The 27,325-nt window shown below is 44.6% G+C and overlaps 1 protein-coding gene across 1 annotated transcript in view; it reads right to left on the bottom strand.

Annotated features, from left to right (window-relative positions):
- Window positions 1–27,325, bottom strand: part of LOC126203566 (fatty acyl-CoA reductase wat-like) — a 206,266-nt gene that overhangs the window by 100,668 nt on the left and 78,273 nt on the right. The window contains exon 4 of the mRNA XM_049937892.1: window positions 3,094–3,239. Coding sequence (XP_049793849.1) covers window positions 3,094–3,239 — 146 coding nt within the window. The remainder of the gene's footprint in view (window positions 1–3,093; window positions 3,240–27,325) is intronic.

The raw sequence follows: 27,325 nt of genomic DNA on the forward strand, positions 1-27,325 counted from the left end.
GCGGCCGGCGAATCATTCAACATTTTGCTTGTGAAACTCTTTGACTGCTGTCACAGGACGTCCAACTCTTTGTTTGTCACGCAGGTGAGATGTTCCCGCCCCAACATATTTAAACTTACTCGCCCAATAACGCACAGTACTCACATCAACACAATCACCATAAACTGATTTCGTTCTCTGATGAATCTCCTTTGGGGTAACACCTTCTGCTGTGAAAAAATCAGTAACTGCACGTTGCTTAAATCGCATGGACCGACCGTGTGCGCAGGGTTCCCTACTTTACACTGTAACGACACAACCGTTCAATGCTAAGGCTTCCCACCAACTGGAGCTGTAGATAAGAGGCTACGGAACAAGCCAGTACCTGCCACATACCAAGTCTGCAACTGCTGAAGATTTACGAAGGTGGAGGCATTACATTTCAGTCAAGCCTCGTAGTCGTAGTATGACGAAACTGATGACGCATCATTGACATACAATGAAAAGAGTATAAGACGTAATACCAGATCGCGGTGGGATCTACAGTATTGTTCCAACGCGCCATGGCAGCGGTGGACTACGTGAATATTATTGCCGATCGTTTGTGTCACTTCAAGCTTGATATCTCCTCCTATGGAGATGACAGGTTGCAGCAGGATAGCTGTATAAGGTCTCGATCGATCTCTATTGACTTTTGTGAACTCTCGTTGGTGCCTTGACCACAAACTCGCTTTTTTGAACCCGATCGGAGACACATGCAACGCTGCAGGGCTCCAGCCCTGCGTCCATAGACCACTGTCCTGTAATTTTAGTGAAATACGGAATCTGTGCGTAGATGGCTGGCCTCACATACCTCCGGAAACGTTCCAAGGACTTCTTTCATCGTCCATTTGTCTCGTGAAAAAAACTTTTTTTTTTCGTCCTTATCAGTTTGATACCAAACAAAAATCTATGGTGAGAGGCAAACATAATTAACTAATTCTGTCTTGAGTTAATTTCAACATAAAGGTAATAAATAGTTATTCTAGGTGTTGTGGATTGGCAAGACAGCCAATCCACTAGGAGGAAGCCGAAAGGCACGCGTTTAAGCTCACGCAGGCTGGCGTGAGGTCTGGAACAGGACACGGAAATGAGAATAGCCAAAAACGTACGTAGCTTCTGGAATACTTAACTTTAATCCATAATTGGACAACATCGCTCTTGACGGTACATGTTTTACAGCATCAATAGTAACTGGTAATGGCGCCTTGCTAGGTCGTAGCAAATGACGTAGCTGAAGGCTATGCTAACTATCGTCTCGGCAAATGAGAGCGTAATTTGTCAGTGAACCATCGCTAGCAAAGTCGGCTGTACAACTGGGGCGAGTGCTAGGAAGTCTCTCTAGACCTGCCGTGTGGCGGCGCTCGGTCTGCAATCACTGATAGTGGCGACACGCGGGTCCGACGTATACTAACGGACCGCGGCCGATTTAAAGGCTACCACCTAGCAAGTGTGGTGTCTGGCGGTGACACCACACTAGGTAACAGTATCAACGACTTATGGAATCCATGCCACTCAGAATCATTGTTAGATTGCGTTCCAGAGCTGGATCAGCAGACTATTGGGCGGGTGATCTTAATTTTTAGGTTCGCCAGTTTGTATTACCTTTGTAATGTGCAGCTAACAGCGTAGTACATACACCAAATAGCAATAAAAATAAATAACAGGAGAGTAAGGTTTCTTTTTCTTCTTCTGAAGATTCGAACCTCTACAGATCCCAAAGAAAGCAGGTGTTGACAGATGTGAAAATTACTGATCTGTCAGTTTAATACGCCACAGATGCAAAATACTAACACGAATTCTTTACAGACGAATGGTGAAAAACGACCTCGGGGAAGATCTGTAGAAATGTTGGAGCACGTGAGGCAATACTGACCCTACGACTTATCTTGGAAAATAGGTTAAGGAAAGGCAAACCTACGTTTCTAGCATTTGTAGACATCGAGAAAGCTTTTGACAATGTTGACTGGAATACTCTCTTTCAAATTCTGAAGGTGTCAGGGGTAAAATAGAGGGAGCGAAAGGCTATTTACAATTTGTACAGAAATCAGATGGCAGTTATAAGAGTCGAGGAGCATGAAAGGGAAGCAGTGGTTGGGAAGGGAGTGAGACAGGGTTGTAGCCTATCCCCGATGTTATTCAATCCGTATATTGAGCGAGCAGTAAAGGAAACAAAAGAAACATTCGGAGTAGGAATTAAAATCCATGGAGAAGAAATAAAAACTTTGAGGTTCGCCGATAACATTGTAATTCTGTCAGAGACAGAAAAGGACCTGGAAGAGCAGCTGAACGGAATGGACAGTGTCTTGAAAGGAGGATATAAGATGAACATCAACAAAAGCATGTAGTCGAATTAAATCGAGTGATGCTGCGGGAATTACATTAGGAAATGAAACACTTAAGGTAGTAAAGAAGTTTTGCTATTTGCGAAGCAAAATAACTGATGATGGTAGAAGTAGAGAGAATATAAAATGTAGACTGGCAATGGCAAGGAATGCGTTTCTGAAGAAGAGAAATTTGTTAACATCGAGTATAGATTAAAGTGTCAGGAAGTAATTTCTGAAAGAATTTGTATGGAGTGTAGCCATGTATGGAAGTGAAACATGGACGATAAATAGGTTGGACAAGAAGAGAATGGAAGCTTTCGAAATGTGGTGTTCCAGAAGAATGCTGAAGATTAGATGGGTAGATCACATAACTAATGAGGAGGTATTGAATAGAATTGGGGAGAAGAGGAGTTTGTGGCACAACTTGACAAGAAGAAGGGACCGGTTGGTAGGACATGCTCTGAGGCATCAGGGGATCACGAATTTAGCATTGGAGAGCAGGGTGGAGGGTAAAAGTCGTAGAGGGAGAGCTAGAGATGAATACACTAAGCAGATTCAGAAGGATGTAGGTTGCAGTAAGTACTGGGAGATGAAGAAGGTTGCACAGGATAGATTAGCATGGAGAGCTGGATCAAACCAGTCTGTGGACTGCAGACCACAACAACAACACAGATTCCAGCTGTATGTGGACAAATAAATGCTGCAACCAGCTCTCTACAACAGGAAACTGTGAAAATTAATCACTCACAGCGGGAGTATCTGCGCCAGCTGCCCGTCGTCCATGACGCTGATCAGTTTGAGCAGCTCCTCACCCTTCAGTGCTGGAGGGTAGAACTTCTCGTCGATTTCATGTCTGGGAGCGTGTGAATACGCCGTCGACATGTAGACAAGAGCCTGCAATCAAGAAATAACAACCTCGTCACGTCTACGGTAATACTTAGGGCCTATGGTAGCGACACAGTAAGATGTTCTCGCTTCGGAACGTAAAGTATGAACGCAACACTCTTTCTGCTATTGTTAATAGCAACGGCAATCAAGGAACAAAAACTGTATTTGTTCCAACGTCAAATTTCTTTCCTGTCGAAATAAAAAGAAGTTGGTTAGCAAACCTGAGATGTTTGGACGGCATTTTATCCAGCAAAATTTCTGAGAAATGCATCCATTGCCACAGGGAGTTTTACAGCTTGACGGACAACGAGAAATTTTCTGATTCCTCTGTAAAACGCAAACAGAAGAAATTTGAAGTTTTTAATTTCATTCTGTTTTGTGATTTCCCCTGTCTAAGATCTTCATATGCGAGTAATTACATTATTTTTTTATTTCCATGTTACTAAAATTCATACAGCCAAGACTGTCAACGATAGAGGTATTACATAAATTTTGACAACATATTCCACGGAGAGGAGCGATCTGATGTTGTATGTTAAGTTGAAACGAACAATCGAGATCGCAATAATGTTTCTTTATTGACCGCTTTCGGCTTATATACAAGCAATCTTCAGAATTTTTTGGCGGTACCACGAGAAATCCGAGGAACCATCAGCACCAGCTATAGGGGGCCAAAAAATTCTGAAGATTGCTTGTATATAAGCCGAAACCGGAAGTATAAAGATATATTATTGCAATCTCGACAGTTCATTTTAATTTAAATTGCAGTATCATGATTTACATTCCGTTGTTAATTATACTCATAGTTAAAAGTTCATAAGTATACTGCATAGGCTCGAAAGTTTTCTCTACATGGCGATCATTTATTGTTATGTTCCTTAAAAATGTGATTGAAACCTAAGATTACAAAGATTTGTCACACGAAAGCGAAGCTAGCTCTGACTCTCTTGTCACATATAACACATATAACCGTATGATAATTGTTGTCTCACTGTACACACACACACACACACACACACACACACACACAGACAGACACACACACACACACACACAAACACACACACTTTTTAAAAGGGAATTAAAACGCTAAAACAGGTAATTAGAGCTGCTAACTGTATGACTAAAAAACTATGAGCCAGCCGTTCTGCTACGAACTAGAAGCTCCAGCCTCAAAGCTTACGCTGCAGTATACATGAGAGACGTCATCTCAAAAGCTTTGCTATCTTTTCTCACTACCAACTGAAACAGAAGACAGGTCCCTGGTTAAATTTGGCTTACTCGTTAAAATGTGAAATTCTCTGTTAAAATGTGGTATACAACGATACTTATGCCCTAGTCATTTAAAGTGGGAGAGGGGCAGAAAGGGGACAGATGTATTCCTGATGGAGGAAAAGTACATTATCTACTGGGCAGTGTCCTATATGGAGATGAGTGACCAGTGCGGTATATGCTATTGTCAGATAGTTGTGTTCACTGATTGAATCCCCTGCAAGCCATTCCTCCTTTTTTATAGTTGCGTGGCTTTCTGATTCAACAGTGGGATGAGAGCACTTATCCTCTATTCACTAAAATCAAAGCCAGAACACGGACCATTATAACCAGCTGAAAAACTTAAAAATTACTTCTGTTTCCATTTGCCCAGTCTTTTTTAAGCAATTTATAACTTACAGTTTGTTGTTGTTGGCATGAAGGAGGAGGGAAAGAGAGAAGACGTTCACAGACATTAATCCCACGTAGTGTAGTAATCCAGTTTTGTGAACGCTGAGAAGGAACACCTTACGTACAGGCGTCTTGGAAGGCCTTTTGTAGAGCCGTCTTCAGCAAGGACAAGTCATCAAAGGCGGAGGGATATCTCTATTGTCCACACTGAGAACGAAAGAGAAGCTATATAGATACTAATATCTAGACATGGCAGATCTGTCTCAAGCAGCTGGTGAGACAGCCGGCCGAAGTGGCCGTGCGGTTAAAGGCGCTGCAGTCTGGAACCGCAGGACCACTGCGGTCGCAGGTTTGAATCCTGCCTCGGGCATGGATGTTTGTGATGTCCTTAGGTTAGTTAGGTTTAACTAGTTCTAAGTTCTAGGGGACTAATGACCTCAGCAGTTAAGTCCCATAGTGCTCAGAGCCATTTGAACCCAGCTGGTGAGACAAACATTCGACATGTACTCCGTTTCCCAGTTTTCAAAAGGGGATTAAAATAACTTACTTCGATGAGTCAAGAGATTTGAAGCGAGGCACAAAAAAATAAAAAGTGTAAGAAGGATTTTTTTTACTACACCAGGTGAGGTGCCGCATACGGTATAAAGAACGTTATGCTGATCAAGTAATGAATCACTTGATGCAGACTACGCAGAATCCTGTCCCAAAACGGATAAAGTGATGAAACAAAAGTCCCATTTGCCACTGCCAGCAGCGTCTGTGTGGTGTGGGGAGTCTGAAATCTGACTGGCTGCAGCGGCAGCTTTACGAAATGCTCCGCCTTAATCCTAGGCTCTGTAAGGTACATTGTCTTGCAGGCTTCCGTTTCGCTGTACAGCAGCAACTGGGTGCCCCCAGTAAGACAGGTCTCAAATGTATTCTTATTCTTCATGGACTGTACTTATCATGTCGTCTTTTTGCTCCTAAAAACAATTCTTTTATCGCCTGAGAGTTTGTGAGGGTCTTTGAATTGGGCTGGCTCTTGTACCTAGCCAGAGCCTCACTGTAGCAGTGAAACCTGACGATTGTGGATATCGTCTTCAGCGTCAAGGTGGACTATGTTGGAAATTTCACCCATCCATTTCCGGAAGCGGACGCGGTGAGTGTTGCAATACATAATTCGTGAAGTGGTGTTCCAGAACCCGATCGTGAGGAAGGTGATCACCCACATACAGTGACGCAGTTGATAGGAAATCAACCCACTATATATCAGTGGCACAGTCTGTAGTTGTGACAGCGAAAGGACGTCTGTCCATTAATATCTGGTGCAGTCATGTGGACTACCAGACCTGCGCAACACTCACTCTTGACCAGGTATCTGTAACTGGTAATAGCACGCACTGGCGGCCATTGAGGAGGATCTACTTCAGAGGAAATAGAGTGAATCATAGCAACGAGGTATTTTATATTCCAAGAGGGCACGGTTTTCCACATTTTGCTGACTCACAGTGTTGAGTTAAAGACAGTCGATGGTTGTAGCGGACGTTGAGACTTCTCGATTCCAAACTCAGAAAGTTGTGCTACTTTCTTGTGGATCTTTCAGCCATGTCTTACATCGATCCTTATCAAGTTTCGGTTGAGAAAATTAATCTGCCTATAGTACAGTCCAGATTCCGCAGGAAACTAATGTTACTGTACAAATATTGAACTTCTTGCTACGCAGCAGTGCTACTCAGGAAACGTTGTTACAACGGTTGGAGGAACGCGACCATTGGCAAGAGGACGTCAGGCGGGCGGTAGCAGCATTCCACCCAAAGGAACAATGGTCCAAATACGTAGCCAGGCTGTATTGCAGCACACAGAATGGCGGGTGAGGTAAATAAATGTGTTTCCGTATTATCCAATACTGGCGGTAGCTTTGAGCACCAACTATTCGCATAGGAACCAGTGTGTGTTAGAACATACAAAGAAAATTAACGGAATATTTTGAGAGTAATTGTTGTCTACATAGTACACAACTTTCCCACTAGAGCGCGCCCCGCTAAGCACAACAGCGTAGGCGCAGCGCTCGTCCGTCTCCGCACTACGAGATGGCGCTGCCATATAGACGGACCAAATTCTGCTTCCGGCGATCCGCGTATTAATATGTAACGCAGCCAATGAGATTGCTGCTAACGTAGAATCTTTTCTCCTCGCGGATCACACTCGCGCAGTGATACATGAACGCGGGAGGTATTATAACGAGTGTACAGACCTCCGATTATCCAGTCTGCATTAGTCTGTACCAGTCTGTACGAGTTCTACATCTATCTGTACCAGTCTATAGTCAAGTTTCAGTCTGTGTCTAATAAGATTACCATATTCCTGTAAATAGCCGTGAAGATAAATGTATAGACATTTTCGTCAAGTATCAGAGATATATGTAAGAATAAGATTAACGTACCAATACCAAAGGAACTTCAGATTGTCAATTGTAAATAGCATCCAGAACCAAGTTAAGTAATTTTTATGCTTGTTATTATTTTAATAAATGTGTGTGAAAATTAATAAAGTTCTGTTTAAAGTTGGTCACCGTCAATCTGCTACTCTAAGCGTGCAAGTGGCATTTCTATCGTCTGACCTAACGGCATAAGATAAACACGCCACGATAAGACCACGAGACATATTGCTGACACTCGCCTACAAGTCAAATAATCTGATGGTGTGTGTACTGAAGGTCTTACAGTACGCACACCACAGTAATATTCTCAGGCCGACGTCATTCCATAAATTTTGTAAGACATGTTAAGTTATCTGTACAATCACTGACGGAATGCGTTACAATTTTGCAAAGTCTTATGCGGGATTGTAAATTTAAATGTGAAAATCAGGACTTTAATCTTTCTTAAGCCGATAGAGTGGTCGCAGACCAACTTATCGTTCATGTTTCAGACGAAGGATTACGAATTGCTCTTATTCACTTGAATAATCCCACGTCTGAAGAGTGTTTATCGGTAACTCAACACTTTAAATAGAATAAACAAACAGAACAAGCTCTCGAACACAGAGGAAGAAAGGTTTTAAGGTGGACTCTCATACGGGTCCACATGCATCCTTCAATGACAACGGTAAACGAAATGGTAAAATGAACCAAAAATGTTGGAATAGTTCCGTCACACACAAAGGGTGCAAATCAAAATCCACTGGACGTCAGTTCTCTAACGTATATTTTTGTAGTCAGTGCTCCATAGTAATGACAGTCAGTCCTGTATTTACAAGCTGATATAGTGCCTATTCTGTCGGGAAGGTGTCATTAGGCAGACGTTTGTTTACAGAAGCAACGTCGCACCACCAAGCACTCTACTTGCGCCGGTGACACGGGAAGTATGGAGCGTGATTTTGAAAATAATGTTTACCGTATTTTTTTCTCAAGGTGATAAAACAGTATTAGTGAATTTTGAGCTTAATGGACGCGAAATTCAGTTTCAGTTTGACACGGGCTCATCTAGAACTATCAACAACATATACGTCTTTTGGTGCTCTTTAGTTGCCCAAAATTTACAGCACTCTAACGAGTTATAGTGAACAGATAGTTCAAATGAAATGTCATTGCATGTCAGATATACACTCCTGGAAATGGAAAAAAGAACACATTGACACCGGTGTGTCAGACCCACCATACTTGCTCCGGACACTGCGAGAGGGCTGTACAAGCAATGATCACACGCACGGCACAGCGGACACACCAGGAACCGCGGTGTTGGCCGTCGAATGGCGCTAGCTGCGCAGCATTTGTACACCGCCGCCGTCAGTGTCAGCCAGTTTGCCGTGGCATACGGAGCTCCATCGCAGTCTTTAACACTGGTAGCATGCCGCGACAGCGTGGACGTGAACCGTATGTGCAGTTGACGGACTTTGAGCGAGGGCGTATAGTGGGCATGCGGGAGGCCGGGTGGACGTACCGCCGAATTGCTCAACACGTGGGGCGTGAGGTCTCCACAGTACATCGATGTTGTCGCCAGTGGTCGGCGGAAGGTGCACGTGCCCGTCGACCTGGGACCGGACCACAGCGACGCACGGATGCACGCCAAGACCGTAGGATCCTACGCAGTGCCGTAGGGGACCGCACCGCCACTTCCCAGCAAATTAGGGACACTGTTGCTCCTGGGGTATCGGCGAGGACCATTCGCAACCGTCTCCATGAAGCTGGGCTACGGTCCCGCACAGCGTTAGGCCGTCTTCCGCTCACGCCCCAACATCGTGCAGCCCGCCTCCAGTGGTGTCGCGACAGGCGTGAATGGAGGGACGAATGGAGACGTGTCGTCTTCAGCGATGAGAGTCGCTTCTGCCTTGGTGCCAATGATGGTCGTATGCGTGTTTGACGCCGTGCAGGTGAGCGCCACAATCAGGACTGCATACGACCGAGACACACAGGGCCAACACCCGGCATCATGGTGTGGGGAGCGATCTCCTACACTGGCCGTACACCACTGGTGATCGTCGAGGGGACACTGAATAGTGCACGGTACATCCAAACCGTCATCGAACCCATCGTTCTACCATTCCTAGACCGGCAAGGGAACTTTCTGTTCCAACAGGACAATGCACGTCCGCATGTATCCCATGCCACCCAACGTGCTCTAGAAGGTGTAAGTCAACTACCCTGGCCAGCAAGATCTCCGGATCTGTCCCCCATTGAGCATGTTTGGGACTGGATGAAGCGTCGTCTCACGCGGTCTGCACGTCCAGCACGAACGCTGGTCCAACTGAGGCGCCAGGTGGAAATGGCATGGCAAGCCGTTCCACAGGACTACATCCAGCATCTCTACGATCGTCTCCATGGGAGACGAGCAGCCTGCATTGCTGCGAAAGGTGGATATACACTGTACTAGTGCCGACATTGTGCATGCTCTGTTGCCTGTGTCTATGTGCCTGTGGTTCTGTCAGTGTGATCATGTGATGTATCTGACCCCAGGAATGTGTCAATAAAGTTTCCACTTCCTGGGACAATGAATTCACGATGTTCTTATTTCAATTTCCAGGAGTGTAGATAGACACAGGTGCAGGCTCCACTTCTGGCGACAAAATCACATAACACTGCCAATATTATGACAATGGATCATTTTCAGCTGCTGAGATTCACTCTTCAGGTTGACTTTTTATAGGTTGTCGACCACGGTACCCTTCCTCCCCAGTGGCCTGGAATTCCGCAATGGCTCATTGCGCCTCATTTTGGTTTTCCGTTATATCATACTCGAGGAATCAGTCCGTCAACGACAGAAACAGGTTGTGTAGTAAAAAGTTTAGTGATGCGGCTGTGTGCCACCCACCATGATATTTCAATAATAAATTCAAATGGCTCTGAGCACTATGGGACTCAACTGCTGTGGTTATCAGTCCCCTAGAACTTAGAACTACTTAAACCTAACTAACCTAAGGACATCACACACATCCATGCCCGAGGCAGGATTCGAACCTGTGACCGTAGCAGTCCCACGGTTCCGGACTGCGCGCCTAGAACCGCGAGACCACCGCGGCCGGCTATTTCAATAATATTTTGATATTCTGCATCGATATCGTGTCATCAAACCCATATTTTTGGAGTTGATAGGTTGAACACCACATAGGGATTTAATAATAGAATAATGTGATTTTGAATAAATTTTTAATGTTTTAATCGAAAACAAGATTTTTTTACACTACATATTTTAAATAAGCACTTTTTGCCATTTTAAAAGTAAGGAATTCACGTACTTCGAATTGAAGTCAAAGTATATATTCTTTGTAATTCCAAAGTAGTTATTTTAGAGCTTCTTCGTGTTTTTTGAAACAAAGTCTAAATTCCGTAGAATATCCCAGAACATGGCAACTACTGACTTAATTTTCGAGTTCAGTCAGTCAGTTCATCTGTTCTTGTAGGACCCTGCAGCTACACTGTGTCTCTCTTTGTCTGGTGTTCTTGCCTTCCTACAGGACACTGTCTCTATTTCCCTGTACTGTGCCACTTTCTTAGTATCCTGATAACTTCACCTATTATTAATGTCATCTAAAATACCAAATCTTGTTCTTCCGCTCCCTCCCTTTATTGGAATCATTCCTTCAGTGAGTCTTCCTTGAAATTAATTTCTTTGCAATAACCATCCCATCCAATAACAACCTTAAATTCTTCCTTTTGTCTTCTGTTCTTAGAAATATTTCCTAGTTCGATATTCCGACTGTCCATTTCACAGTAAGTATTAATCTCCACATCAACATTCCAAAACTGTTATTTATCTATATTTTTGACTTTTCATTTTTTGCTACCATGTAGTACTACACTCCGAAAACTTAACGGATTTCCATTTTTGTTCTTTCGGAATGGTTTTATCTATCAGCAAACCTTTTACGTTTTCCAATTCTCTGGGTACATATATGATTCTTATCTTTTCTACTTAGCTAAAAACGAAACTTTCTATTTAACAAAATGATTTTAATTTTTCGAAAGCCTTTCCTTCGAATGATAACTTCACGAAATCTCGACGTGTGGTGATTATCATCTCTGAGACCGTTCCAACATTTGTATTCACTGCATATTCACTCCCCAGTGTAACGACCCTGTCTTACAATTTATAGTACATCGATTGATTCTACCATCGCTGCTTGATCCTCTCCATAAAATATTGTCAGCCTTTCTCCAGTTGATGGTATGACTCTTGCTTCTTCTAATGCCTTGTACGTTAATTTCTCTATACAAACACTGAAAAGTACTCGTCTCAGCGAAAGCTCGTCGCCAGTCTTAAACCATGCAGAGTTCCTTTACCAGCATCCTGTCCTTACAGTCTGTATCAACATATTTCGCGGACTACAGCAAGCTACTTGAGCCAACTCCGTAAGATATTTCTTTATAAAATATACATCTTTTCTTTATTCGCATTACGGGTAGAGCTTAGCTTTAGCGCGTATGTGCACCTTTCCTTCTTTTCTTACATTTACAAGAATTTCGTCTAAGACGATATTGCAAAACACAGATATCCTATGAAAGATAACAGCGATCTGTGTGGTGTCACCGCCAGACACCACACTTGCTAGGTGGTAGCCTTTAAATCGGCCGCGGTCCGTTAGTACACGTCGGACCCGCGTGTCGCCACTATCAATGATTGCAGGCCGAGCGCCGCCACACGGCAGGTCTAGAGAGAGACTTCCTAGCACTCGCCCCAGTTGTACAACCGACTTTGCTAGCGATGGTTCACTGACAAAATACGTTCTCATTTGCCGAGACGATAGTTAGCATAGCCTTCAGCTACGTCATTTGCTACGACCTAGCAAGGCGCCATTATCAGTTGCTATTGATATTGTAAACAAGAGCTACGTTCAACATTAATGGGTTAAAGTTAAGTATTCCACCAGCTACATCCTTTTTTTCTAGTCTAACTTCCTTGTCCTGTTCCAGACCACACGCCTGCCTGCGTGAACTAAAACGTGTGCCTTTCGGCTTCCTCTTACATTAGTGGGTTGGCCCTCTTGCCAATCCACAACATTTTGGCGACGAGGTTTTCCGCGTTCTTATCGATATTGCCCTGATTTACTTGTGTAATGGATTCGCCACAATCTCCAGATGTACTGTCCAAATTTTATCGCTTACAGAATCAGGCCTTACTGGATGCCCTTGGACAGCTCGTCCAGGGTCAACGTGCAATGCAAAACGATGCGGCGGCCGCCGCTCCACCGCCGCTCCTCCGCTAATGCAGCCACAACACGCTGTTGCACCAACTTTTCGACCTTTTGATGCTGCACTGGAAATCTGGACGGAGTGGTCACGCCAATTTGGATTCCATCTCGCTGCCTACAGAATTCAAGGTAATGAGCGGCAGCCTTTTCTCCTTTCCTCCGTAGGCGTGAATACGTACCGTGTGATAGTCAAATTATTTCCCCGGCGCGACGTAGCAACTCTGTCCTACGACGAAATTAGATGCATATTTCAAAGAATCAGTCAATGTAGTTGCCAAACGGTATACCTTCTTTCGTACAAAACGTACGGCAGGTCAGACTAATAGGGAGTGGGTTGCAACTTTGCAAGGCCTTACTAGGGATTGTACTTTTGAGTGTCAACGTGGACTCACTTATTCAGATACTATGGTACATGATGCAATTGCACAGAACGTTTCTGATGTTCGTATACGGGAACAGATTTTGAAACTAGTCAATCCCTCTCTTCAACAAGTGATGGACATATTGGATCGACAGGACACACTTGACTTTGCTCAGGAATCATCTGAAACTTCACCAGCCGTGTGTCACGTTCACCGGCCCGCCGGGCGAGCTGCACGGAGCTGTCAACAGCCCTCGCGCCCGACCGCACAGCTGCCACCAGGCTCTCAGCCACGTGTGCCGCGCAGGCAAGCAAATGCAGTGCTGAAATCATGCCCGCGGTGTGCTACTAGACATTCGCGTGAGAATTGCCTGTCACGCCAAGCTATTTGCTTTTTCTGTAATAAAAAAGGACATGTTCAGAGTGTTTGCCAGAAAAAACTCAGATCGGACACTCACAACCATTCCAGGCCCTTTGCTTCGCGCCGGAATCGGAATCGAACCAAGGATACTCAGGCTCGCGAAACTTCGCCCATGGAAATTCATGTAGTTCATTCCACTCCGTCCAGTGCCACTCTCTCTAACAATGACTGTGTTCGTCCCACACATAGTGTGCGTCGACATCGCCGGAAATCCCGTCAAGTCGCAAGTGATTTTGTACCAGTGTCAGTTCACGTTGCATGGGACAGTCGCTCTTGTCGTCAACAGGACAATAAACTTTTTGTCGACTTGGACATTAACGGCAAAGTGATACCATTCCAGCTCGATACCGGAGCTGCAGTTTCACTGATCAATCAAGACAAGTACAAACAGCTGGGCACACCTCCGTTGTGTGCCACAAATGTTAAGCTCAGTAGCTATTCTGGACAGCATATCCCTGTGTTAGGACAGTGCAGCCTTCTTGCAACATACAAGAGACAAACAAAACTTGTGTCATTGTACGTCCTTCGTTCTTCTTCTGCAGTGAACTTGTTTGGATTAGATTTATTTCAGTTGTTTAACTTGTCTATAGTAAATCAGGTCCTATCAGTGAACCAGACTGTGCCTTCAGAGAGTGTTTCTCGTCTATGTGAAGAATTTGCAGACATTTTTGCACCGGGCCTTGGTTGCGCTAAGAACTATATAGCACATTTGGAACTGAAAGTAAACGCGCAACCGAAATTTTTCAGAGTGCGCAATGTTCCCCACGCATTGCGTGATGAGGTCGCAAAAATATTAAACGATTTGGAATCACAAGGTGTGACTGAACGTGTGCAGGCTTCTCTGGGCATCACCGTTAGTAATTTTGCCAAAACCTTCTGGAAAATTGAGACTTTGTGTGGACTTCAAGGCAACAGTGAATCCACAACTAGTGATTGCAACTTTTCCTTTACCCTGACCAGAAGATCTTTTTGACAAACTGTGCCTGGGTAAATATTTTTCGAAGTTGGACCTAGCAGATGCGTACTTGAAAATACAGGTGGACGAAGAATCCCAGCGCGTTTTGGTGGTTAACACGCATCTTGGTTTGTATCGATTCAAACGACTGCCATTCGGGTGTGCATCCACCCCTGCATTGTTTCAGCAATATCTGCTAACTGTTTGTGCGTCGGTCCCTACTGCAGCAAACTATCTGGACGATATTGTGATCTCCGGAAAGACGGAAGAAGAACATTTAGCCGATCTCAGAACATTATTTCAGGTCTTGCGACAAAATGGTCTTCGCTTGCGGAAGGACAAATGTGTGTTTTTTGCTCGTGACTTACCATATTTGGGACATGTAATCAATGCACAAGGCATACATCCCAGTCCAGAGCACCTCCGTGCCATACAAGACTTGCCTTGGCCGCAGAATTTGAAGCAGCTACAGAGTGTGCTGGGAAAAATCAATTCTTATCATCGCTATGTGCGCCACGCCTCTTCCCTTTCTGCTCTGCTTCATCGCTTACGCCGTAAAGGTGTTCCGTTCGTCTGGACGACGGAATGCGAACGCGCCTTTCGCCAGTTGAAATCGGCGTTGCTTCCCAATACTTGCCTTACGCCATTCGATCCCCGAAAACCCCTTTTGTTGATGGTAGATGCATCGGATTTCGGGATCGGTGCTGTGCTTGCGCACAAAGATGGATCGCACGATGCCCTATTGCCTTTGCGTCCAAATTGCTCTCGTCTGCGCAAAGAAATTATTCACAGATCGAGAAAGAAGCATTGGCTCTCGTATTTGGTGTTACTAAGTTTCATGATTTCTTGTATGGTCGTCACTTTACCATCATCACAGACCACAAACCTTTGACATCCCTTTTTCATCTGAAAACGCCTGTACCTCCACGTACAGCGCAATAATTCATTCGCTGGTCTATTTTCCTCTCGCAGTACCGCTACGATATCTTGTATCGGTCCACTGCTAAGCACGGAAACGCCGATGCGTTGTCCCGTTTGCCTGTTGCTGAGGATAGAGCATTCGATTCCTCCGAACTTGCTTGCATGATCATTGATGCGGAAACCGAGGACGTGGTCAAATCATTTCTGATTGATTTTCATCGTGTAGCTACAGCCACAGCTGCTGACCCTGTCCTTGCTACCGTTCTGCGTTTTGTTGCTATGCAATGGCCCTTGTCAAAGTCACGGATCGGGGAATCGTTGGTTCGCCGATTTTTTGCTCACAAAGAGAGACTTTTTGTACGACGTGGTGTTTTGCTGTTGCGTTCTGATAATGATCAGTCCAGGGTCGTGGTCCCACGTTCGTTACAGTCCTCTGTCTTACAGCTTCTCCACCAAGGACATTGGGGTATAGTGAGAACGAAACAACTTGCTCGTCAGCACTGTACTTGGTTCGGAATCGATGCTGCGATTACGAATATGTGCTCTTCTTGCATGGCGTGTGCCGAACACCAATCCGCACCGCCGCGGAAATTCTTTGCATGGCCAAAAGCCACTTCCCCTTGGCAACGCTTACACATCGATTTTGCTGGTCCATTCTGGAATGCTCGATAGTTGGTTCTGGTAGATTCATTCAGTAATTTTCCTTGTCCGGATGTCTTCCACGACGTCATCTGCCACCATCCAAGCGTTATCTGCCATCTTTTGCATTGAAGGTCTGCCACAGACTATTGTTTCCGACAATGGCCCACAATTCATGTCCGCAGAATTTCAGTCATTCTGCAAGGCCAATGGTATTCAACATCTGTCGTCCGCGCCGTTTTCGCCACAGTCAAACGGTGCCGCTGAACGTTTGGTCAGGACTTTCAAGTCACAGATGTTGAAGTTGAAAGTCTCATTCTCGGGAGGACGCGTTATTGCTCTTTTTGTCCTCGTATCGCTCTCAGCCCCGAGATGGTCGCTCGCCGGCTGAGTTGCTTCACGGTCGCCCTCATCGCACCTTGATGTCTTTGCTCCATCCGCCGCATCAGGTTCCTGTGCAGCGGCAAACACCTGCTTTTGCTCCAGGCGACGTTGTCTACTATCGTCACTATCGAGGTTCACGGCGTTGGCTCGCAGGGCGCATTCTTCGCTGCCTCGGCCGCGCTATGTATCTGGTTTTGGGGGCCTCTGGTGAGGTGCGCCGGCATCTCAATCAGCTGCGCCTCTGTCGTCGCACGGGTTCTGCTGCTCCCCGTCTGCTTTCAGCGACGGTGCCGTCCGGTCAGCGCCCTGGGGACCCATCTACTGGCTCGCCTCAGCCCCAGGTGTTACCGACGCTGCCTTCCATTTTGCCCCATGGCGACGCGCCGCCGCCGCCGCCGCCTGTTCTCCCGCCGGCGACGCCCGCAGTGGACGCGTCGCTACAGCCGCCGGGCGCCTCCCTGGGTCACGCGCTGCCGATCGCTTCCCGTGACCAGCTGTCCTCCGCCATGGAACTCTTGCCCGCTCCGGACCATATGTCGTCTTCGCCCGTCGGGTGCCCCGGCCCGATGGAGGTCGACTCTTCGGCCCCTCCTGTCTCTCTACGGGCGCATACACCGCATGTCGGCGTGCACCCTGGAGCAGGTTTTCAGGCGTTTCCTAGCTCCCCTCGGACCGAATGGCAGGGTGCGGGTGGCACAGCCTCGCCTGTTGTTAGGCTCCCCACCTCGTCGCATACGTCAAAATGGGGTCCTCCCCATGGCGGTCGGAAGCCTTATAACACAACCGTACGCCGATTTGCGGGGGAGGAATGTGGTGTCACCGCCAGGCACCACACTTGCTAGGTGGTAGCCTTTAAATCGGCCGCGGTCCGTTAGTATACGTCGGACCCGCGTGTCGCCACTATCAATGATTGCAGACCGAGCGCCGCCACACGGCAGGTCTAGAGAGAGACTTCCTAGCACTCGCCCCAGTTGTACAACCGACTTTGCTAGCGATGGTTCACTGACAAAATACGTTCTCATTTGCCGAGACGATAGTTAGTATAGCCTTCAGCTACGTCATTTGCTACGACCTAGCAAGGCGCCATTATCAGTTGCTATTGATATTGTAAATAATGTACAGACAAGAGCTACGTTCAACATTAATGGATTAAAGTTAAGTATTCCACTAGCTACATCCTTTTTTTCTAGTCTAACTTCCTTGTCCTGTTCTAGACCTCACGCCAGCCTGCGTGAGCTAAAACGCGTGCCTTTCGGCTTCCTCTTACATTAGTGGGTTGGCCCTCTTGCCAATCCACAACAATCTGTATTTCAAATCAAAACTTTATATACATTCCTAGACATGCGTTATTCGTTTTATGAGCACTAGCTCACTTCTATCGTGTCTTCCGTCTTCTGCGCTGAAAAGCTGAGTTACTGTGTAAATTTCTTTCCATGTCTGACCATGTCTGTTTTTCACTGATTTGAAATAAGATGAAAGTTTTATGTGTGGCATATACTATTCTTATCATTTAAACAATCCTTTCCTTTCCTGAACTTTTGAAAAGTGTACGTACGTATTTATTGCCTAATTTTTTAGAGTATTCAGAGGCTGGGACAGCGAAGTCGTCAATGAGTTGTTGGGAGACTTAATGACTGAACATATACATTCCATCTGCCAAACCCCTTTTTCCAGTCAGCATAACATGTGTACATATTACTGTTAACCTAACTTATTATTGGTCCGTTCATTCTCTACCATCCAATAGCTTCTCAAGTCTGTTTTCCTTTCCTGAATCAAAACAGACCCCCCCCCCCCCATGATTACCACAAGTTTCTTTGTAACCATTCAAGTAAGATGCTACACACGACTTTTGTTATGGAGCATACGCTATTACTTGTCCAGTATCCTTTGCTTCCTTTGGTTCGTATTTCTTTAATGAAAAGACTGGAGTAGTTTAAGCTAAATCTTCAGACAAAATGACCTTATCATATATTTCTCTGAGACAGTTGGTCAGCCTCGATATTCACAAACTGTCCGTTGGCTTCTGTCTCGGGTTCTTCGGCCGACGTTTGTTTGATGGTATCCTGACGTTTCGCTAGCACGAATGGCTAACATTGTCAATGGTTCACCCTCCATTGCTAGTGGTGGACTGGAGTCGATCTCGCGGCCGCAGTTTATATGTACCTGCCGTGCCGACGGTGTCGGCAAATTTTACCATCTGGTTGGTCACATACAGCGCCTGCTCAGCCACGGCCGATTTCTCCACCTGCCCCAACCTGCAGTGCCGCTTATATTCTGTGATCCTGGTGTTTAATGATCGTACAGTCGTTCCAACATATATCGTCGATGTACGAGGTACCACACCTTTAGGTTTATAAGGTGCTAAGTCCAGTGCCTGTGATTCGAAATGTTCCATGAGGAAGTTGGCCACCACTGGACTGCCCACGGCGACCCCTTCCAGCTGTTAGCAGAAGTTGCCATTCCACGAGCTATTTCACGAGGCACAGCACGCGATGCGTGAGACCTATCACGCAGTAAAATTCGCCGACATGGATGTTCTTGCTGCAGAAAAAAGCTATCACATCCGCTTGTTCAGAGAAGCTATAGAAACACACTAACATGAAATTAACTGCAACAAGAAATAAGAAAGCCTCAAGGTGAATAGTCCTCAATTCACGTGCTGCAGCGAACCACCGTTGAGAGTAACAAGCGGCGAACCACACCGGAAATGACCACGAAAAAAGCCCTTGGACGTTGTCGCGCCAGGTACATACACTGAAGATTCAAAGAACTCATACACCTACCAAATATCGTACAGGGCCCCCGCAAGCACGCGGTGTCAACACCTATAGAAGACAACAAGTGTACGGCCCAGTTTTTAGATTGGTTACTCCTGATACAATGGTAGGTTATCAAGATTTAAGTGAGTTTAAACGTGATGTTACAGTCTGCGCACGAGCGATGGGACACAACATCTCCGAGGTAGCGATAAAGTGGGGATTTTCCCGTACAACAGTATCACGAGTATACCTTGATTATCAGGCAGCCGGTACAACATCAAATATCCGACATCGGTGCGGACGGAAAAAGATCGTGCGAGGACGGGAACAACGACGATTGAAGAGAATGATTCAGTGTGAAAGAAGTGCGTCCCTTCCGCAAATTGCTGCAGATTTCAATGCTGGGTCGATACATGTGTCAGCGTGAGAACATGCAATGAAACATAATCGATATGGGCTTTCGGAACAGAAGGCTCAATCGTGTACCCTTCATGATTGCTCGACACAAATCTTTACGGCTCGCCTGGGCCCACCAACACCGACATGGGACTGTTGATAACTGGAAATATGTTGCCTGGTCGGACGAGTCTCGTTTCAGATTGTATCGAGCGGATGGACGTGTAAGCGTATGGAGACAACCAGATGAAGCCATGGAACTTACATGTCAGCAGAGGACTGTTCAAGATGGTGGAGGCTCTGCAGTGGTGTGGGGCGTGTGCAGCTGGGTTGATATGGGCCCCCTGATATGTCTAAATACGACTCTGACACGTACGTAAGTATCCTGTCTGATCACCTGCATTCATTCATGTCCATTGTGCATTGGGCAATTCCAGCAGGACAATGCAACACCCTACAAATCCAGAACTGGTACAGAGTGGCTGCAGGAACACTCTTCTGAGTTTCAACACTTCCGCTGGCCACCAAAGTCCCCAGATATGACCGTTATTGAACATGTCTCGGATGCCTTGCAACGTGCTGTTCAGAAGAGATCTCCAGCCCCTCGTACTCACGGATACATGGACAGCCCTACAGGATTCACGGTGTCCATTCCCTCCAGCACTACTTCAAACATTATTCGAGTCCACTCTACGTGCTCGAGCGGGTGCTACGCGATTTAGGCAGGTTTACCAGTTTCTTTGGCTCTTCAGTGTAACAACTGCGCCAGACACTTGTTGTCTTATATATGCGTTGCCCACCGCAGTGCCGTATGCTGCCTGTTTACATATCTCTATATTTGAATACGCTTGTCTATACCAGTTTCTTTGGCGCTCCAGTGTATAATCTGCGGCCGCGAGCGCGACTCCAGTCCACCATCAGCAATGGAGGGTGAAGCGTTGCTGGCGAAACGTCAGAAAATCATTAAACAAATGTCGGCCGAAGAATCCGAGACATGAGCAAAAAGGTAGCGTGTCAAGAAGTGGCCACGAAAGCCTTAACAGTTCTGAGGCGCGATATTGTTTCATTTACTAAAGGCCTTACAGCTTCAGCTAGCAATTTGTCATAATCTTTTGTTTTCCCCTTTCTCAGATCTTTTTGGCTTATTTCAAATCCCATTGTCTTTGGTACATGATACATTTTGTCATATACTATTTCATATCCAACCTTAGACTTCTCTGGTCTTGCGATTCATATAAATCTTGAGCCAAGTCCTTCCATACCGTTTTGTTCTGTTATGTCTAGGGATAGCGTCTTTGATTCATAATCAAAAGCGTCTTCGGTCCCGGGTTCGATCCCCGCCACTGCCTAAATTTTGATAAATAATCAGCATTGGCGGCCGAAGACTTCCGGCATAAGAAGTCAGCCTCATTCTGCCAACGGCCTTGTCAAAGAGGGCGGAGGAGCGGATAGAGGTTCAGTGCACTCTCTTGTCCTAGGGGTGGGAAATTGCCCCTAAAGCCGGAAGAATCAGCAATGATCAACGACATGAGGATGCAGAAGGCAATGGAAACCACTGCATTAAAGACACGTAACGTGTATCCACAGGACATGTGGCCTGTAATTGAAGAAGTGTCATGATGATCTCTCCATTGGCAAAAGATTCCGGAATAGTCCCCCATTCGGATCTCCGGGAGGGGACTGCCAAGGGGGAGGTTACCATGAGAAAAAGATTGAATAATCAACGAAAGGATAACGTTCTACGAATCGGGGCGTGGAATGTCAGAAGCTTGAACGTGGTAGGGAAACTAGAAAATCTGAAAAGGGAAATGCAAAGGCTCAATCTAGATATAGTAGGGGTCAGTGAAGTGAAGTGGAAGGAAGACAAGGATTTCTGGTCAGATGAGTATCGGGTAATATCAACAGCAGCAGGAAATGGTATAACAGGTGTAGGATTCGTTATGAATAGGAAGGTAGGGCAGAGGGTGTGTTACTGTGAACAGTTTAGTGACCGGGTTGTTCTAATCAGAATCGACAACAGACCAACACCGACAACGATAGTTGAGGTACACATGCCGACGTCGCAAGCTGAAGATGAACAGATAGAGAAAGTTTATGAGGATATTGAAAGGGAATGCAGTATGTAAAGGGGGGCGAAAATCTAATAGTCATGGGCGACTGGAATGCAGTTGTAGGGGAAGGAGTAGAAGAAAAGGTTAAAGGAGAATATGGGCTTGCGACAAGGAATGAAAGAGGAGAAAGACTAATTGAGTTCTGTAACAAGTTTCAGCTAGTAATAGCGAATACCCTGTTCAAGAATCACAAGAGGAGGAGGTATACTTGGAAAAGGCCGGGAGATACGGGAAGATTTCAATTAGATTACATCATGGTCAGACAGAGATTCCGAAATCAGATACTGGACTGTAAGGCGTACCCAGGAGCCGATATAGACTCAGATCACAATATAGTAGTGATGAAGAGTAGACTGAAGTTCAAGACATTAGTCAGGAAGAATGAATACGCAAAGAAGTGGGATACGGAAGTACTAAGGAATGACGAGATACGTTTGAAGTTTTCTAACGCTATAGATACAGCAATAAGGAATAGCGCAGTAGGCAGTACAGTTGAAGAGGAATGGACATCTCTAAAAAGGGCCATCACAGAAGTTGGGAAGGAAAACATTGGTACAAAGAAGGTAGCTGCGAAGAAACCATGGGTAACAGAAGAAATACTTGATTGATGAAAGGAGGAAGTACAAACATGTTCCGGGAAAATCAGGAATACAGAAATACAAGTCGCTGAGGAATGAAATAAATAGGAAGTGCAGGGAAGCTAAGACGAAATGGCTGCAGGAAAAATGTGAAGACATCGAAAAAGATATGATTGTCGGAAGGACAGACTCAGCATACAGGAAAGTCAAAACAACCTTTGGTGACATTAAAAGCAACGGTGGTAACATTAAGAGTGCAACGGGAATTCCACTGTTAAATGCAGAGGAGAGAGCAGATAGGTGGAAAGAATACATTGAAAGCCTCTATGAGGGTGAAGATTTGTCTGATGTGATAGAAGAAGAAACAGGAGTCGATTTAGAAGAGATAGGGGATCCAGTATTAGAATCGGAATTTAAAAGAGCTTTGGAGGACTTACGGTCAAATAAGGCAGAAGGGATAGATAACATTCCATCAGAATTTCTAAAATCATTGGGGGAAGTGGCAACAAAACGACTATTCACGTTGGTGTGTAGAATATATGAGTCTGGCGACATACCATCTGACTTTCGGAAAAGCATCATCCACACAATTCCGAAGACGGCAAGGGCTGACAAGTGCGAGAATTATCGCACAATCAGCTTAACAGCTCATGCATCGAAGCTGCTTACAAGAATAATATACAGAAGAATGGAAAAGAAAATTGAGAATGCGCTAGGTGACGATCAGTTTGGCTTTAGGAAAAGTAAAGGGACAAGAGAGAGGTAATTCTGACGTTACGGCTAATAATGGAAGCAAGGCTAAAGAAAAATCAAGACACTTTCATAGGATTTGTCGACCTGGAAAAAGCGTTCGACAATATAAAATGGTGCAAGCTGTTCGAGATTCTGAAAAAAGTAGGGGTAAGCTATAGGGAGAGACGGGTCATATACAATATGTACAACAACCAAGAGGGAATAATAAGAATGGACGATCAAGAACGAAGTGCTCGTATTAAGAAGGGTGTAAGACAAGGCTGTAGCCTTGTCAATCTGTACATCGAGGAAGCAGTGATGGAAATGAAAGAAAGGTTCAGGAGTGGAATTAAAACACAAGGTGAAAGGATATCAATGATACGATTCGCCGATGACATTGCTATCCTGAGTGAAAGTGAAGAAGACTTAAATGATCTGCTGAACGGAATGAACAGTCTAATGAGTACACAGTATGGTTTGAGAGTAAATCGGAGAAAGACGAAGGTAATGAGAAGTAGTAGAAATGAGAACAGCGAGAAACTTAACATCAGGATTGATGGTCACGAAGTCAATCAAGTTAAGGAATTCTGCTACCTAGGCAGTAAAATAACCAGTGACGGACGGAGCAAGGAGGACATCAAAAGCAGACTCGCTATGGCAAAAAAGACATTTCTGGTCAAGAGAAGTTTACTAATATCAAATACCGACCTTAATTTGGGGAAGGAATTTCTGAGGATGTACGTCTGGAGTACAGCATTGTATGGTAGTGAAACATGGACTGTGGGAAAACCGGAACAGAAGAGAATCGAAGCATTTGAGATGTGGTGCTATAGACGAATGTTGAAAATTAGGTGGACTTGTAAGGTAAGGAATGAGGAGGTTCTATGCAGAATCGGAGAGGAAAGGAATATGTGGAAAACATTGATAAGGAGAAGGGACAGGATGATAGGACATCTGCTAAGACATGAGGGAATGACGTCCATGGTACTAGAGGGAGCTGTAGAGGGCAAAAACTGTAGAGGAAGACAGAGATTGGAATAGGTCCAGCAAATAATTGAGGACGTAGGTTGCAAGTGCTACTCTGAGATGAAGAGGTTAGCACAGGAACGGAATTCGTGGCGAGCCGCATCAAACCAGTCAGTAGACTGATGACAAAAAAAAAAAAAAAAAGTGGATTCTGTCATGTTTCCATTTTTACCCCTACACCTTACTTCCTGATTTTTCTTTGAGCTTTGTCTGCTGCATCTTTAAAACTTCTGTGCATTACTTCTAATTCGTCTTCCTTTTGCAAGAGGTTTTCTCTACTTAGACGTTTCATCCATTTCCTTTTAGCCTAAATATTTATGCTTCATAGTTCATTATGCAAAGTTCGGTAGAGTTTTCTTTTTCTGTATGTAAAAGAGCCAGGAGGGAATAATAAGAGTTAACGACCAAGAACGAAGCGCTCGCATTAAAAAGGGTGAGTGACAGGTATGTAGTCTTCCCCTACGACTTCTATGTTCCTCAGTTTTATCTAACATATATAATGTAATCCATTTTCTCCTATTCTTTGCTTGTTCTCTATGAGTATGGTGACATAAGTGTTTTCCCAAATTCCGTTTCGCGTAAAAATCGTGAGGAAACAGGTGAGAGTGAAACACATACAAAAATTTGAGAAATCGGTGCGTACATTTTCAACAGGAAAAGATAGTCTACCACAGAGGTACAACTGAAAAAAAAACTCTCGGGAACCAGAGATAATAACACATAGGTGTCGAAAACTATCCAGATAAATAAAAAAAATTCCTTCTATTTTAATAAGTGTAGCGTTTTTAAAAACAAAATTTCCGAAATTTATTTCTACAATGGTTCCAGTACTGTATTTATCGTAGTATTCCATTCTTATTTTACATTGGTACTCTCTGCCTAATTCTCTTGTCTTTATTCAGTTGTTTAAGAATAGGTCTTAGATCCCTCAGGAAAGAATTCAGTCATAATGAATTAAGGATGGTTCACCTTTCGCAGGTACACAAATATCGCTTTGGTTTAATACTAAAAAATGTACATCCTCAGTGTGCTGCTTCTTTTATTTTTCTGAGTTACATGTATACAGATTTATTTATTTTACGAAATGCGTTACGTAGGATGTTATAACTAAAATTACATACGTGCTTTATATTATATTTTAAACTATTTGTGCCCTATGGCTGCCAACCGAAATCAGCCCCTAAGTTGAGTTAGTCCACCACGTCATATGCAAACATAAAGGATGTTAGGATATCGTCTGCATTGAATTTTTGTTTATAATTCAACCATGACAAATTATGCTCGGAATATATATTTTAAAGATTGGATTGTAAACAAAAGTTTAGTGCGGACGATATCTTAACACCCCTTATGTTTGCAGGTGATATGGTGCACTAACTTAGGCCTGTGGTCGAGTTCGGTTGGCAGCCAAAGGGCTCACACACAATTTAAAATAAAAGATACGTAACTTTTTTGCTGGGGTGGAGTGGGTGGGGGGGGGGGAGGGAGGGGTTAAGTCTTCTACAAAAAATGGTTCAAATGGCTCTGAGCACTTAACTTCTGAGGTCATCAGTCCCCTAGAACTTAGAACTACTTAAACCCAACTAACCTAAGGACATCACACACATCCAAGCCCGAGGCAGGATTCGACCCTGCGACCGTAGCGGTCGCGTGGTTCCAGACTGCAGCGCATAGAACCGTTCGGCCAGTCCGGCCGGTCATAAGTCTTCTAACTGGTTTGATGCTCGCCGCCACGAATTACTCTCCTGTGCCAACCTCTTCATCTCAAAGCAGCACTTGCAACCTACGTCCTCAATTATTTGCTGGACCTATTCCAATCTCTGTCTGCCTCTACATTTTTGGCCCTCTACGGCTCCCTCTAGTACCATGGAAGTCATTCCCTGATGTCTAAACACGTGTCTTATCATCCCGTCTATTCTCCTTGTTAGTGTTTTCCACATATTCTTTTCCTCTCCGATTCTGCGCAGAAGCTCCTCATTCCTTACCTTAGCAGTACACCTAATTTTCAACATTCGCCTGTAGTACCACATGCCAAATGCTTCGATTCTCTTCTGTTCCGATTTTTCCACAGTCTATGTTTCACTACCGTACAATGATGTAGTCCAGAACAACATTCTCAGAAATATCTTCCACAAATTAAGGCCTATATTCGATACTAGTAGAGTTCTCTTGGTCAGGAATGGTCTTTTTTGCCAGTGCTAGTCTGATTTTGATGTTCTCCTTGATCCGTCCGTCATTGGTTATTTTGCTCCCTAGGTACCAGAAATCCCTAACTTCATCTAATTCGTGACCATCAATCCTGATGTTTAGTTTCTCACTGTTCTCATTTGTGCAATTCTCATTACTTTCGTCTTCGTCCGATTTACTCTCAATCCATATTCTGTACTCAATAGACTGTTCATTCCATTCAGCATATCCTGTTATTCTTCTTCACTTTCACTCAGGACAGCAGTGCCATCAGGGAATCGTATCATTGGTATCCTTTCATCTTGAATTTTAATTCCGCTCCTGAACCTATCTTTTACTTCCATAATTGCTTCTTCAATGTACAGATTGAACAGTAGGGGGGAAACTCTACATCACTGTTTCACACCTTTTTAATCCGATCACTTTCTTCTTGGTCGTCCACTTTTATTATTTCCTCTTGCCTGTTTCACATATTGTATATTACCCGCCTCTCCCTATACCCTACACCCACTTTCCTCAGAATTTAGAACATCTTGCACCATTTTACAGTGTCGAACGCTTTTTCCAGATAGACAAATCCTATGAGCGTGTTCTGATTTTTCTTTAGTCTTGCTTACACTATCAACCGCACGTCATAATTGCCTCTCTGGTGCCTTCACCATTTCTAAAGCCAAACTGGTCGTCACCTAGCACATCTTTTCCATTCTTCTGTATATTATTCTTGTTAGCAACTTAGATGCATGAGCTGAAGCTGACTGTGCTCGCACTTGTCAGCTCTTGCAGTCTTCGGAATTGTGTAGATTACATTTGTCCGAAAGTCAAATGGTATGTCACCAGACTCATACATTCTACACACCAACGTGAACAGTCGTTTTGTTACCACTTTCCCCAATGATGTTACAAATTCTAATGGAATGTTATATATCCCTTCTGCCTTATTTGACCTTAAGTCCTTCAAAGCTCTCCTAAATTCTCATACTGGATCCACTATCTCTTCCCCGAAAATCGACTCCTGTTTTTTCTTCTATCACCTCAGACAAATCTTCCCCTCAGAGAGGCCTTCGATGTACTCTCTCCATCTATCCATTCTCTCCTCTGCATTTAACAGTGGAATTCCCATTGCACTCATAATGTTACCACCCTTGCTTTTAATGTCACCAAAGGTTGTTTTGGCTTTCCTATATTCTGAGTCAATTCCGACAGTAATTTCTTTTTCCATTTCTTCACATTTTTCATGCAGCCATTTCGTCTTAGTTCTCCTGCTCTCCCTATTTATTTCATTCTTCAGCGAC

This window comes from Schistocerca nitens, chromosome 9 (genome assembly GCF_023898315.1).
Source record: "Schistocerca nitens isolate TAMUIC-IGC-003100 chromosome 9, iqSchNite1.1, whole genome shotgun sequence".
NCBI lineage: Eukaryota > Metazoa > Arthropoda > Insecta > Orthoptera > Acrididae > Schistocerca > Schistocerca nitens.